Source organism: Lichenostomus cassidix, unplaced genomic scaffold, assembly GCF_008360975.1.
Source record: "Lichenostomus cassidix isolate B80296 unplaced genomic scaffold, HeHo_3.0 HiC_scaffold_852, whole genome shotgun sequence".
NCBI lineage: Eukaryota > Metazoa > Chordata > Aves > Passeriformes > Meliphagidae > Lichenostomus > Lichenostomus cassidix.
In genome coordinates, this window is record NW_028148026.1 from 337,560 (window position 1) to 353,042 (window position 15,483).

Here is a 15,483-nt window from a genome sequence, read left to right on the forward strand (position 1 = left end):
TAGGTCCCCCTCCTGGTGACCCCCATCCCTGCATGCCCATTTCCCAGAACCTCCATTGCCCAGCATTGCCCTCCCCTTTATCCCATCCCATGGGCTCCACAGTCCCCCAGGACTCCCCATAGCAGGGCCCACATCACATCACCCCAAATCCCTGGGGTCCAAGCACCCCTGGGACCCCAATCCCGTTTCCCCTTCACCCTTGGGGACCCCATTCACCAAGATCCCATCCCCTTTGTCTCCCCTTCCTGAGGAGCCCCATTCCCCAGGGACCCCATTTCTGCCCCTCCCCGTTCCTATGGAAATCCATCCTTAGCTCCCCACATCCCCTGAGCCCCCCAGTCCCTCCATGTCCCTCTGTGTCCCCAGCCTGTCCCCACCCTGCCCCCACCAAGGGCCACCTACATGTGGGTGATGTGACCTCGCTTCCTTCCTCTTTGGCCAAAGAGCCACCACCCAGGGGACAGGTGGCCCCAGCAGCGTGTGACAGTCAGCCTGGATGGCCAGCGACACCAGGATGGCCGGGAAGGTGGCACTGCTCCTGTGGGGTGAGTGTCCTGGGCACAGGCCTGATGCCCCAGGGATGAGCCCTGGTGAGGCAGAGAGTGGTGGGGAGGGGGCACAGGGGAGTTGTGTGGTCCCCTGAGGTCCCCAATGCCACCAGAGCCAGTCTGTGGGGGTGGACGCTGGTGGTGGGGTGTCTGTGGGGACAGAAATGGGAGGACAGGAATGAGGGGACTGAGATCTGAGGACAAGGATATCATGACAGGCTCAATGGGGCTGGGAAAGCTGTCATGACAGGGACAGGGGGATAGGGATAAGAGGACAGGGATAAGGAGACAAACACATTGTGGATAAGCCATGGGGTTGGTGGGGGTGACCTGTGACAGCATGGGATATCTGTGGTGTCCCCATGTCCACAGTGTCCCCATGCCCCTAGCCCAGGGTGGTTGCAGTGTCCCTGTCCCTGAGATGTCCACGCCGCATGGATCTGGTGCATGGGCAGCTGTGACACAGACATGTTCCCCAGCCTCTCCAGATCTGTTCAGGATCATCTGTGAGCACTTTCTCACAAGAACTGATGTCCCATTGGGGACAGTTTGGGGACAGCCCCCACACCCCATGCCCTGGGTTCTGCTGTCACCGCAGTGCCACATCCACCCAGACCCTTTCCCTTCTTCCTTCCAGCCCAGACCCTCAGCCTCGCTGGTGAGTCTTCAGGGGAATGAAATGTCCCCACCCTGCTGTCCCCAGCCCCACAATGGCCCTGGCAGGCTGGTGTCCCCTGTCACCCACAGGTGCCCAAACCACCCAGCTCCTCGTGGAGCCCCCCTGGATGCCAGCGGTGCTGTGGGACAATGTGACACTGACCTGCCAGGGCTTGGGGACATCTGGTGCCACCACTTGGTACAAGAACAGGGAGCACTGGTGGAAGAAAGGACCCGACCACTTCCTTGTCACTGAGAGTGGCACCTACACGTGTGAGAGACCTGGCACTGGCCTCAGTCCCCCTATGCGCATCTTAAATGGTGAGGGGGCGATGGGTGCCCTGGCGGTGTCCCCAAGGGCTCTGGGTGAGCTCTGTGTCACACCCCCATGTGACGAGAGCCAATCCCCCACACACGGGGACATCCCAGAGCATCCCAGTACAATGAGACCCCCATCCTGGCAATGGGGGACCCCTGGTGCCTCCCACAGAGTCCCCAGATGTGACAAGTCCCCCCTGTCCCACAGAACGTCTGGTGCTGCAGGTGCCAGCGCAGGTGCTGCTGGAGGGGGACACGGTGACACTGCGCTGCCGGGGCTGGCGGGACAACACCGTCACTGGGGTGCGATTTTACCGTGAAGAGGAGGATCTGGGGGGACGCCTCAATGGGACCGAGCTGTCCCTGTCACCCCTGCAGCTGCACCACAGTGGCCACTACCGCTGCGGGGGCTGGGTGAGCTCGGGGCCATCACAGAGCTGGGAGAAGTCGGCACCGGTGACAGTGACAGTGACAGTGTGGAGTGAGTGTGGGAATAGGGGTGGGAAACCCCAACATCTTCCCAGGGTTCCCTCACCACTGTGTGCATCTCTCATCCCTCCCTTCACCCCTCCCTGGGTCATCCACACCTTCCCATGTCCCTCCCAGCCCAGGTCCCTCCATCTCTACCCAGGTCCCTCTCCAGGTCCCTCTGCTCCTCCTTGGTCTCCCTTCCCATTTCCCAGCTTCATCTTCTGCTCTCCCTTCCCTACCTGGGCCACATCCCCCCAGCCCCTCCCTGGGCTCTCCCCACCCCTCTCTGGGCTCCCCACATCCCTCCCTGGCTCTTCTCTGTCCCATCTCTTGTCTCTCATTCCTGCCTGCATCAACCCCACCCCTCCCTGGATCTCTTTCTTCCTCAATGGGATCTCCTCTATCCCCTTTGTACTCCCCTTTTGCCACTCCCTGAGTCCCACACCCCTCATGGGTCCCCCAACCTATCCATGTCCCCCTGCAGAGGTCTCACTCTCGGGAGTGTCCCTGTTGGCACAGTCCCCGCGGGGACAGGTGGTACTGGGTGACAGCCTGGTGCTGAGCTGTGTGGTGGCAACGGGGACAGGTCCCCTGTCCTTCTCCTGGCACCGGGAGGCTAGGGGACACCGCCGGGCACTGGCCCCCACCTGGAGCTGAGCCATGTTGGGGACAAGGACAGCAGCCACTACTGGTGCCGGGCCAGCGACAGGCACAGTGTGGCCGAGAGTCCCACACTGAATGTCACCGTCCAGGGTGAGCGGGACCCTCGGGCTGGGGATGACCCACCCATGGCATCCCCCATCCCGCCTCAGGTCGCAGCCCCTGCCACTGCAGGTCACAGTCCTGGGTAGCTGTGGCTCTGGCTCTGGATGCTCCCACCACAGCATCCCCACCACAGAACGGGTGTCAGCAAACACCACCGTATGTCACAGTCCTGAGTGAAGGGCACCGTCTGTCTCCAGGTGCCACCATGCACAGAGTCCCTCATCCCACCCATCCCACCCTCATTCCCCCCTCTGCCCCTCCCTCACACCGTGTTCCAGCCCCTCCCCCACCCTCAGCCCTGTCTCTGTCCCCGCAGTGCCCATGGCCAATGCCACCATCACCCCTGGCCCCCCGGCACTCCAGGTGCACACAGGTGACCCCATGACCCTGCGCTGCTCGGTGCAGGTGGGCTCAGCACCTGTCACCTTCACCTGGCTGTACAACGGGAAGGAGGTGGCCCAGGGTCCCCTCCTGGAGCTTGGGGACATCGATGTGGGACATTCTGGCACCTACCAGTGCAAGGCCACCAACCAGCTGGATGAGCACCGCGTGTTCTGGGCGCTCAGCCCAGAGCTGGTCCTGGAGGTGACACCGCGGGCACACTGGGGCACAGGTCAGATCATATGGGGTCCCTGTGGGGGCCTGTGATGTCCAGGTCATGGACGACCTGGGTTCAACCATGCTGTGTCCCTGGCAGTGTCACAGAGGGAACAGAGCACAGGAGGGAAGTCCTTAAGTCACCAGGGTTTCAGGACCCCTGTGGTGACAGGTGACCCCAGTGTGTGTCCCTTTGTTTCCTGCAGTGGCCGCAGGATTTGTTGGGTCCTTGTTGTTCCTGTTTCTTCTCGTGGGTGTCATCAACGGCTGTCACTGGTGGCCCCACACAGGTGAGTGACAATGGGTGATTGGGGCCCCGGGAGTGGTGGGAAATCCTCCAGAGAAGGGAGGTGACAGGGCTGCACCCACAGTCTCTGATTTGGGAGGGGCTGAGCCTCTTGTGACCTCAGCTCTGTGCCCTGGGCAGTTTGGGGAGGTGTTGGAGGGTCGTGCAGGGATGCTGGGGGTTCTTTCAGGGATCCTGGGAGAGTTTGGAGGTTCCTCCTACCGGCTGAACTTGGGGTTTTGGGGGCTCAGTGAGTTGGGGACACTAGGATAGTTCAGGGTTTCCCAGGGACATCAGGGATACTCAGGGGTCCTCGGGAGAATTGAGGCTCTGGTGAGGGTTCAGTATCCGCAAGGATGGCTGGGGGCTCCTGGGACCCCACAGTCACCCCCACCTCTTTCCTTTACAGCCACCAGGAAGCACCAGGACAGGTGAGTGGGGAGCTCCAGTCACTACACTCCTCTTACCCAAACCCCCTCTTGTGAAAAGTGTGAGTGTAGGGGAGCTGCTAGGGGCTGCCAGGCAGCGCAAAGCATGTCAGAGAAGCAAGAGAGAGCAAGAGAGAGGGAGAGAGCAGGAAGAGATGAATAACAAGAGAGCGAGCTGCCGTTTGCAATACAATAAGTCATCTTCTGTGTTGAATATTCTAATTCTCATTAACCAATCTAGAAGAAGCTACAAACCCTACAACATTTACATACAACCTTTAAGAATCATTGCATTACCATACGGCGTTATATTTTAAACCCTAAAACCTGCTTTTCGGACCCTCTGCCAAGCAGGCAGGGTCTGCTCTGACCCTTGGACCTGCCTGCAAGCAGAGGGTATGGTTTCATCAAGAAGGGGGATTGCCTTCAGTCGGCCATACCATTGTTTTCAAGTTGTTCACTAGCTGGGGTTGGTAACTCAAAGCTTGTCTTCATTTCAGTCTCCATATCCTCAGCATCTTTTGCCAGGTAATCATATTTATAAGGCTTTCTATTTCATCGTCCCCAACACAGGGGCTGCTACCCCTTCCCTCCCAGTGGAGGCACAAAAGGCAAAGATCCCAAAGGGCTTAGAGAAGAACAATTTCCTGCAAACAGCAATGGCAGAAGAAAACCAATGGCAACAGCAACAAGATTCAGAATCTGAAGGGTCAGAAAAGGAACAATTTCCAGGGAAAGCCCCTTGTGTTGGTTTGAAAGACAGGTGTCTGCCAAGAGAGGTTGAACCCTCCCTTGAACAGAGAATGTGATTTTTCCCTTCTCTCCAAATTATTTAATTTTGAAAAATCAAGGGCTTTCAGGCAAAGGTATGGGAAAAAAGGAATATCAGTTCTTTACTAGTATCTATAAACAAGCAATAACAATAATAGCAACCACAACTAGAATCAGAAACCAATAGCAGATGACTTGTGAGCTGCTGAGCCTTTTCCCGTGTGGTGTAATCACAGTTGCAAGCAGCAGGGGCACTGTTGAGCTCCCGGCCGGGCAGGGCAGGTGCAATGACTCCCGAGGGGCTGAAAGTGGCGCTGTGGCACAGGGTCGGGTCAGCCTCAGACAGCTGGTAATGGCGGGCAGGCTGAGAAGAGTGCAGAGAGGCAAAGCAGCTCGGAGCGGCAAAAAGCAGGGCAGCAGGGGTAGGAGCTGGCTCTCTCCCGGCTAGCTAGCGAGGTAGCAAGGATTTCTGCAGTCACAGCAGACGCCGTGGTCTCGTGCGGCAGAGGGCGGGGGGCAGGCAGCAGAGGCAGCCGGACTCTCCTGGCAGCTGCTGCGAGGAAACGCAGCCTGGGGAAACGTGCACTTCCCAGTGGGAAAAAGGTTGAATCAAAGCTCACCCAGCCAGGAGAAGAGGAAAAACAGGGCACAGTTGGATTTCCTCTGGTCGCAGCCGAAAAGCAAAGAGCAGCCTCTCCTCCCAGCGTCCGAACCACAAGAGAGCGTTCCAAGGGCCGGCTCTTCCCTTACCCTGCCCTGCCCAAGCACACCTTTTGTCTTTTACAAAAGACTTGATGACTCTAAACACCCAACTATTTGTTGCTTAGTAACAGTGATGGAGAAAAATTCTAAGCCCTTCCCCAAACTCCAACACCCCTGGAAAGGGAGAAACGCCAGCACGTTTCCTCCACCAGGAGGAACCTGGCAGGGCTCTGGACCTTCATTGCTTTGATGGCCAAAGCAGCCTTCAGGAGGCTCTGCATTCTCTTCTTCCCCGTCTCAAAACCCTCTCTCTCAGTTTAGAGAAAGGTTTGGGAGAGAATGCTTGGGAATGAACATTTCCTCTGAAAAAAGGGTTTCAGCAATCCCTTCCCACTGATATGAAATGAATTTTTAGTAGGTGAAAGTGAAAAAAGTCTGTTTATTTGACAAACAAGGTGCCTGCGTGGCACAGGAGGAACATAAGTAACTGTTAGATTTTGAACCATCAGAATGTCACCCTCCACACACACACCCCACACCCACAGCAGCAAAAACAAACCCAAAATGTCAGGGGAAGGGGAAAAAACCTTCACCAGCCACGTGCTAGGAAAAAAAAGGCAGATAATTTTGTCTCAGGGAAGGGAATAAGAGTCCACACAGCAGCTTGGGGAAGAGAAAAAACAGATGGGAACCTGCTGAACCTCTGACATTGGTCTCCTCCATGCTGCAGACAAGGCTGGTGAATTTTAGAGTCCTTTCTTTTGGTGGCTCAGCTTCTGTCAAGGTCCAGGGCTGGGTGGAGTTGCTCTGGCAGCTCCCCACAGGTCCTGCTGACCATCTCCCCAGGGATGATCTGATCTTCATACCAAAAGCAAGGCAAACAGTTCCAGAAGAAACAACAGGAGCCACTGAAGAATTGCTACTGCAGGCCAGTGAAAATCTTCTTGCCTAAGCAAACACAACCGAAGCTAGCTAAAAGCAACAATGTAACACCTGTCTGCTCCAAAAAGCTGAGCACAGGGGAGTGAGGGTTTGGACCAAGCCCGAGCTAGAGTTCCTCTGGCTCCTGCTCCTCCACCAGACCACACCTAAAACTACAAGACCCATTTCTGGGCATAAATCAGATGATCAGGAGTAGAGACTCATTAAAAAATCACCCCCAGACACCCTCCTCTGCCATGTTCCCCCTCATTATGATGTCATCAATGCACTGTGGGTTTTCTGGAGCCTCACCATTTTCCAGGGCAGGCAGGATCAATCCGTGGCAGTTGAATTTCCTCTGTCTCCACAGCAGCTCTGCCAATGCCCAACTATGTCCTTTGGGGTCCCTGAAATCCCCTCTCCTGACAGAATCTGTGCCAAGGATTCCCACGGCCACTCCCAAGGGGCTGATTTGGCCATTCCCACTCGGGGTCACATCAGCAGCAGCTGTCCGCGGTGCTGCCGGGAGCCGTGCGCTCTCACCCTGGGCTTTCTGTGCCAGAGCTCAGCACCACCATCGAGCTCTGCCTGCCTGCCCTGCCTGTGCCCGCTGCTGGCCAGAGGATCCTGGCTGCCTCTGCTGACTCAGACTTGGGCAACATCCAGTGCTGAGACTGGACAGGGCCGTGTGGGTTTGTGGGTGGAGCACCCCCTTCTTTCCTTGTGATGCCGGCTAGTTGTTACCACCCGGGGAATTTCTGAGCTCACATCAGACCCTGCCCACTGCAAGTGAGTCCTTGCAGCTTCTGCCTCGCTGGAGCCACCAGTGCCCTTTGCTAGCTGTGGTCATAACCACAACAAAGGGGAAAAAGTAGCACTGAGTAGGTTGGAAACTTCTGTTACTGTGTTGTTTGTTTTGTTCCATTCTATATATTTTCTAGTAAAGAACTGTTATTCCACTTTCTACATTTTTCCTGGAAGCCCTGTAGTTTTGAAGTTAAAATAATTTGGAGAGAGGGCTCTTCTTTCTGTTCCAAGAAGATTCCTGCCCTCCTTGTCAGACATTTGTCTTTTAAACTGAGACACTTTCCTATGGAAAACAGACATCCTTGGAGGCCTGGTACCAGCGAGTGCAGGGAGGAAGGAGGGGAACTTGGGGCTGCAGGCACCTGAACGGGGATCTCAGGGAGTCCAAAGGGAATGTTGGGCTTTGGCAGAGCTGCTGTGGAGACAGAGGCAGTTCCACAGTGGCTCAATGCCTGGCCTGGGCTCTTCCAGGACCCTTCTGTTGTGGGGCTGCCGAGGGGGGAAGAACAACAGGGCCCAATGGACACTACAACAGGACCCGATTGGAAACACGGCCTCGACCAGGACAAACACAAGGTTTGATGAGCTGAGATAAGGAACTGGGAGAAAACACTCCAAGGACAAAACAGGCTAAACTTAAGCTGCTGCAAAGTGAAATTTTTTACTAACAGAGTCAGAGGAGGATAATGAGAGGTAAAATAAGCCCTAAAGACACCATTCCTGCCCCCAGCCTTCCCACTGATAGCACAGGGTATGGGGCTTTGGGTCAGTTCATCACCAGAGCCTTCTTGTGCTGCTTAGGGAGAGGAGTTCTTCCCCTGCATTGCTGTGAGGTTCCTCCCACGGGAGACAGCTCTCCATGAACCTCTCCAGCATGGGTCCAAATCTCTCAAGCAGCAGCACACACACTGCTGCAATGTGAGCTCCTCCCACAGACAGACAGACCTCCCAAAACTGCTTCAGTGTGGCTCCCTCATCCATGGGGTGCAGACCTCCGAGGCCAGGCTGTTCCATCTCAGGAGCAAGGCCTCTCTCTCTATGGGGTCTCCCAGTGGATCACAGCCTCCTCCAGGCATCCACCCGCTTCAGTGTGGGTCACTCTCCCATGGGCTGCAAGTGAATCTCTGCATCCCCATGAACCCCATGGGCTGCAGGGGGACAACGTGCTTCACCATGGTCTCACCATGGCCGGCAGAGGAAATTTGGCTCTGGCACCAGGAGCACCTCCTCCCCCACCTTCTCCACTGACCTTGGTGTCTCCATGTTGTTTTCCCTCACATGTTCTCAGCTCCTCTGTGGAGGGGCGGCAGCCCGGTGCCGCCCAATGCGGAATCCCATTGACTGAGGTCAATGTGGCGGAGGCCGGAGCCGCTGAGGACGTGATCTCTTGGGGCTCAGTCGAGGCTGAGCCTTGAGCCGCCCTCCCTCCTCCCACAACAAAGTTTTGTGTTAGTTTATAGGTTAAAAGTTTGCTGTACCCCTCCCCTCTCCGCCCCTGTTGTCTCCCTGCTTCTAGCTTGTTCTGTTGCTGTGCTCCCCTGATTGGTTCCATGTATTCCCCTCCCTTGTTGTTTCTAATTTGCTCCCCCTGCTGCCTGTCATGTTTCCCCGGGCCTGATTGGCCCCGCCCCTGCATTCCCGCCCCAGGAAACCCCGGGGCTCCCCTTAACACCTCGGTGCCATCTTGCCCTCGGGGTCAGAGGCTTCGGACCACAGACCCTGCCGGACCTCTGCCCGAGGGCGACAACAGTTCCTCCCCCGCTTGCACTCCAAATAAAGGACTGTTGCTGCTCCTCCACGTCTGGGACTGATCTTATTTCGTGGGGATCGCCGCCTCATCCTCCTGCCTGCCTGGACTGTTCCCCTACCCTGCAAAGGGTCCCCCCAAATCCAATCGGGGCACCCTGGGATTGGGTAAGCCGCCGTCGGGTGGCCGCAGCGAGGGTCGAGCCGCCGACCCTGGGGAAGAAAACCGCTTGCTAGCCGGGTTCCCCTGCCTCGAGGAGCCGGACCACTGCAGCGTCCGAGGGCCATTGTCCTCGACGAGGACAACCTCGGAAAACCAAACAACGACACTCCTCCTTCTTCTCTGGCTAGAATGAACTATATATGCATGTTGTTTTGATTTTTTCTCAAATATGTTATCACTGAGGTGTAACCAACATTTCTAATTGGCCCAGGCCACATTCCCTTAGATTTCACTTGGTTCCTGCAGTCGCCCATGAGATCCTGGCAGCTCTGCGTAGGTGACCTGGGGATCCTGGGGTGTGGTGGCACGGGGGGATGCTGCAAGAGACACTGGCTGTGGGATGGGGGTGGGGGTGACACCCTGGGTGACGTGTCCCTGCGTGTGCCACCCTGTACTCACCTCCCATCCTCTTGGTGAACACAACGTGGGTGTACAGCACCTCCCCCTCCTCTGGGGTCTCTGGGGGGACCCTGCTGGGATAAGGGGGTGTGTAGGAGGGGATGGGAGGTGTTGGGGGTTGGGATAAAAGGGGAGTCAGGGCTGACCCTCCCACTGACCTGTCCTGGTGCTTCCTGGTGGCTGCAAAGGAAGGAGGTGGGGGTGACTGTGGGGTCCCAGGGCCATGACCCTGCACAGGAATCCTGAACCCCCACTGGACCCTCAGTTCCCCCACGATCCCTGAGTATTCCTGAAGTGTCCAGGAACCCCTGAAACACCCCAGTGCTCTGGACCCTCTGAGCATCTAGAACCCCAAGCCTGATGGGAGGGCACCCCACAAACTCCCCCAGGATCCCTGAAAGAATCCCCAAGATCCCTGCTGCATCCTCCAGCACTGCCCCAAACCCTTGAGGACCTCAGGCAAAGGTCACAGTGGGTTCAGCACAGTCCAAGTCAAGCACTGTGCTGCCCCATCACCCCCACATTCTAGAGGGCTTCCCACCTCCCGAGGCTCCCCATTGCCCCCATTGTCACCCACCCATGCTGTTCCACCGGTGCCAGCCCACAGCTACACTCAGGAGCAGGAGCAGGAACACGAGGGACCCACTGACCCCTGCAGCCACTGCTAGGGACAGAGTGGGACACATCAGCATCACCTGTCCCTCTGGGTGTCGTGCAACCCTGGTGACCACATGTGACCCCACCTGTGCCCCAGTGTCCCTCTGGTGTCACCTCTAGGGCCAGCTCTGAGCTGAGCACCCGGAACACACGGTGCTCATCCAGCTGGTTGGTGGCCATGCATTGGTAGGTGCCAGAATGTCCCACATCGATGTCCCCAAGCTCCAGGAGGGGACCCTGGGCCACCTCCAGTCCATTGTGCAGCCAGGTGAAGGTGACAGGTGCTGAGCCCACCTGCACCGAGCAGCGCAGGGTCACGGGGTCACCTGTGTGCACCTGGAGTGCCGGGGGGCCAGGGGTGATGGTGGCATTGGCCACGGGCACTGTGGGGACAGAGATGGGGCTGAGGCTGGGGGAGGGGCTGGAACCTGGTGTGGGGGGATGAGGGAGACTGTGCATGGTGGCACCTGGACACAGAGGATCCCCTTCACACATGACTGTGACCGACAGTGGTGGGGGTCACAACTTGTGTAAGATGAGGACATGCAATGGGTGGGATGAGGGTGTGGTGAGGGATACTGTGAATGGGAGTGACCACAAGCCTGAGGGACCCTCTCACCCTGGACCATGTCTGAGGGTGATGGTGGCCGTCACCCCGTAGGGGGTGTGGATTAGTTTTGGTGGGATGTGATCGATTGGTCGAGGCAGATCATGGGGGATGTCACCCCAATCCTCAGTGTCCTGCTCACTCAGGAGGGTCACGCTCAATAGGGTGACAGTGACTTGATGTGGGGTGTGGGATGTGACAGGTGGGATGAGGGAGCCATGGGTTGGGATATCTGGACCCAGATGGTCTCAGTAACCTGTGACAGTGACACGCAGTGGTGGGGCTGTGACCTGGGGTGGGTTGGGCATGGTGTGGGGGAGATGAGGTGGGATGGGGAATCCCATGGGTGGGATCACCCCAGCCCGAGGGTCCCACTCACCCAGAACAGTGACATTCAGTGTGGGGCTCTTGGCATTGCTGTCCCCATTGCTGGCCTGGCACTGGTAGTGGCCGCTGTCATTGTCCCCAACGTGGCGCAGCTCCAGGCGGGGACCAGTGCCCAGCGGTGTCCCCGAGCCCTCCCGGTGCCAGGAAAAGGACAGGGGACCTGTCCCTGCGGCCACTGTGCAGTTCAGCACCAGGCTGTCACCCAGTGCTACCTGTCCCCCTGGGGGCTGTGCAGACAGGGACACCCCTGATACTGGGATCCCTGTGGGGGAGACAAAGGGAATGGGGGACCCTGGAGGGATGAGGAAAACCAGGGAGCAGTGAGGGACTCAGGAAAGGGAGGATCAGAGAGGAGTGGGGGGATGCCAGTGAGGAAGAAGGATGCCCAGAGATGGGGAGGCTTGGAAAGGGGTGGAAGGGACACCAGGGAGGGATGGAATGTTAGGAAGGGGAGACATGGAGAGGGTTGGAGGGGACCAGAGGGAAGGTTTTGGGGAGCCAGACAGGGCTGGTGGGACCTTTGAATAATGGAGGTACCTAAGAGAGGGAGAGGTGTAAAGGGGGAGTGGTTTGGGGACGAGGTGAGGGATGCAGGGACCAGGGACACTCATGGGAGGACGGAGGGAGGTACCTGGGGAAGGCAAGGAGGCAGGTAGAGAGAGAGTCAGGCAGGGTTGGGGTACCCGGGGAGGCTGTGGGGGTTGCCGTGCCCATCCCCGCACTCACTGCGCACCGTGACGCGGAGCCGGGCGCTGCTCTTCCGCACGGCCCCCCCCTCGGAGCGCACCTCGCAGCTGTAACTGCCCGAGTGGGAGACCCCCACGGCGGGCAGCAGGAGCTGCGGGGACCTCTGCGGGCCCCGCAGCAACTGCCCGTCCCGGTAGAAGAGGTGCAGGAGGGGGGCTCGGGGCCGCAGGGGGCTGGGGGTGCTGAGGCAGCTGAGATTCAGGGGGGACCCCTCGGTGGGCTCGGGGGGACCCTCCAGCTCCAGCACCGGCACCGAGAAGAGCTCTGGGAAGGAGATGGGAGGTGGGGATGTGACTCTGAGTCTGCTGGGAAGTCTCAGAGTCTGCTGGCTGAGGGGATGTCTCGTTATTGGAGTTCCAGCTGTGGGGTGCTCACCGTGCACTGTCACTGTCACTGGCTCTGACACTGACATACCACTGCTCACCAAGCCACTGCAGTGGTAGCTGCCACTGTGGTGCAGCTTCAGGGGGGACAGGGACAGCTGAGTCCTCCTGGGATAGCCCCCCAGCTCCTTCTTCTCATGGTAAAATTGCACCCAGCTGACTGACGTGTCCTTCCATCCCCGGCAGCGCAGTGTCACCGTGTCCCCCTCCAGCAGTGCCCCTGCTGGCACCTGCAGCACCAGCCGGTCTGTGGGACAGGGGAGAACCCATTGCACTGAGGGGCTTGAGAAGGGTCCAAGGTGGGACCCCAAGGCACCAGGGACCACTGGGGGAATCTCCATTGTGCGGAAGGATCCCAGGGAGACCCAGGATGACCCCATTGCACCAGCATCCCCATGGTGTTCCCATCCCACTGGGATGCACAGGGGAGCACTGGGATGTCCCCATGTAAAGGGGACAGGCTCTTGACACAGGAGTAGTGAGGCCAGCCACAGAGCAGAGCCCACCCAGAGCCATCAGTGGGCCATCCATCCCCATCCCCATCTCCTGCTCACCATTTAAGACGCTCACGGCTGGGCTGAGCCCAGTGCTGTGTATTTGACAATTGTAGGTTCCACTCTCAGTGACAAGGAAGTGGTCAGCTGCATCCTGCCACAAGCGCTGCCCATCCTTGTACCAGGTGGTGACACCGGCAGTCCCCAAGCCCCGGCAGGTCAGTGTCACTCGGTCCCACAGCACCGCTGGTGTCCAGGGGGGATCCACGAGGAGCTGGGTGGTCTGAGCACCTGCAGGTGACAGGGGACACCAGCCTGCCAGGGCCAGCACAGGGCTGGGGACAGTTGGGCAGGGACATGGCATCTCCCTGAGGACTCACCAGCGAGGCTGAGGGTCTGGGCTGGAAGGGAGAAGGGAGAGGGGCTGGGTGGGAGTGGCACCATGAGGAGAGCAGTACCCGGGGACAGGGTGTTGGGGTTGTCCCCATCTCTCCCCATGGGGACACTGGTTTGGCCCAGAGGTCTTGTGGACAGGGACACATTGGGCCACCCTGGGCTGAGGAAGGACATGGGGACACTGTGGACACCCTGGCCATGGGGACGCCACCATGCTGGCAATGGTCCCACAGTCCCACAGCACATCGCTCCACATCCTCATCCCCATGGCTCTGTGCCTATGATCCCATTGCGATGGCATCTGTCCCCATGGGCTATCCTCATGTTGCTTGTCCCCTTGTTCCTGTGCCTCCATCCTTCTCCCCTTGTCCCTGTACCCAGAGCTGTCCCAGCCCCTTGATGCCTCTCCTCACACCTCAGTCCCCCCATTCTTGTACCCTGTTCTTGTCCCCAGAGCCAATCCATGACCCCAGTCACACCAGGGTCCATCCCCACGGACTGGCTTTGGTGGCATTGGGGACCTCAGGGGACCCCGCAGTCCCCCTGTGCCCCCTCCCCACTGCTCTCTGCCTCACCAGGGCCATCCCTGGGGCATCAGGCCTGTGCCCAGGGTACTCACCCCACAGGAGCAGTGCCACCTTCCTGGCCATCCCGGTGTTCCTGGCCATCCAGGCTGGCTGTCACACACTGACTGCGCCAACTGTCCCTGAGCGGTGGCTCTTCGGCTGAAGGGGAAGGAAGCGAGGTCACATCTTGTACCACGTGTAGGTGGCCCTTGGTGGGGGCAGGGTGGTGACAGGCTGGGGGCAGGGTGGGGATATGATGGGGACATGATGGGGACATGATGGGGACATGATGGGTAACGCGGAGGGGGAGGAGGGGTGGAACCAGGCCTCTGCGTTTACCGAAAGTGTCTCTAAGCTATCGAGAGATCACTCCAGCCAGCACTGCCTGGTGCTGTACAGAAAAGCCCTTCTCACACCCGTGCCGGTGTAAGGCACATATTCTCACTCACCCACGGAGTTGGATAACTCGTGCGTTACCAGAGACAAAGAATTCAGAGCGCTCAGTCAGCCGGAGGTTCCAGAGGTTTATTCTGAAGGGTTCCAGTGCCAAAAAGAGGACGAGACACCCCAGCCGTCTACATTTAAAGGGGCGGCTGGAGGGTCAGGGGAGAGGAGGCGGGGGGAACACCACAACCAATGGGAGGAGGAAGGGATGGGATCAGGGGTTAGGTTACAGCTGGGGGGATTTACGTAATTTGGGTAGGAACCATTGTGTTCTCCAGGGGGGAGGACTAAGAAGGCTTCCACCAGTGGGGTTCTGCTGTGTTGGAACCCCTCAGCTCCTCAGCAGTTCCTGAGGTGGTATCTTCTACCCCAACAACTCCCCCTTCTTTATTTAAAGGAAAGGCCTCCCCTACTTGCTTAGTTAAACACTTCTTGAGGCAACCGAACAAGCTTAGAACAAGGAAAATTATTAGGATCACCCACAGTCCAGTTTTGACTAAGGACGCTAGCCATCCTTGAAGTCCCCACTGTCCGAAAAGATCGCCAATCCAGTCTGTTTCTTTTTCTGTCTTCAGTTCTTTGATTTGATCCTTTATTTTCTGTATCGTCGCATGGATGCTCTGGCTGTGAGATGACAGGTTAAAGCAACACAGTCCTTCGAATTCCTCACAGCCATGTCCATGGGCCAATAAAAGAAAATCGATGGCTGCTCTGTTTTGCAGTGTTGCATGCCTGGTGGTTTCTTCATCTTCAAGAAGCTGAGAGAGGGCACTCGAGGTTAGGTTAGCATGCTTTCCGAGCCAGCACTCAAGGTGGCTAAGTTCACCTAAGGCTTTTGCTGCTGCTACTCCAGGCAGGAAAAACGATGCAGCAATCCTTTTAGACAATGACCAATTGATAATTTCGCTATCACAATTAGAATCTAATTGTTGTATATTTCTTTTTTGGCGGGCCAATCGAGTATGGTTTTTCCAATGCAGAATTTGGGTTTTGTTGGGTGCTAGTACAGAAAGCCTGCCAAGAGTTCACGGTCCCCCTTGGAGCTGGGATGGGATTCCAGACCACGCCTGATTCCCACAAATCAGGAACATACCTTTGGGCAGCATTTTGGGGTGTACAGATGACTCTGTTGGGATGACCTTTTTATCCTGACACCAATTACT

General features: G+C 57.7%; 1 protein-coding gene across 1 annotated transcript; it reads right to left on the reverse strand.

The window, feature by feature from the left end:
• Positions 1-11,175: 11,175 nt before the first annotated feature.
• Positions 11,176-13,992, reverse strand: LOC146420312 (low affinity immunoglobulin gamma Fc region receptor III-like). The gene is made up of 3 exons (XM_085048396.1): positions 13,930-13,992; positions 12,975-13,470; positions 11,176-12,667 (listed from the first exon to the last, which is right to left on the reverse strand). The coding sequence occupies exons 2-3, from the start codon at positions 13,276-13,278 to the stop codon at positions 11,955-11,957; spliced, it is 1,017 nt and encodes a 338-aa protein (XP_084904522.1). The 5' UTR covers positions 13,279-13,470; positions 13,930-13,992; the 3' UTR covers positions 11,176-11,954.
• Positions 13,993-15,483: the final 1,491 nt, after the last annotated feature.

Bases quoted from the DNA above. Each gene is read 5' to 3' on its own strand.
- LOC146420312 (XM_085048396.1), bottom strand. From the start codon at position 13,278: ATGCCATGTCCCTGCCCAACTGTCCCCAGCCCTGTGCTGGCCCTGGCA. The intron at 12,668-12,974 runs GTGAGCAGGAGA...CCTGTCCCACAG, and splicing joins AGCCGTGAGCGTCTTAAATG to ACCGGCTGGTGCTGCAGGTG.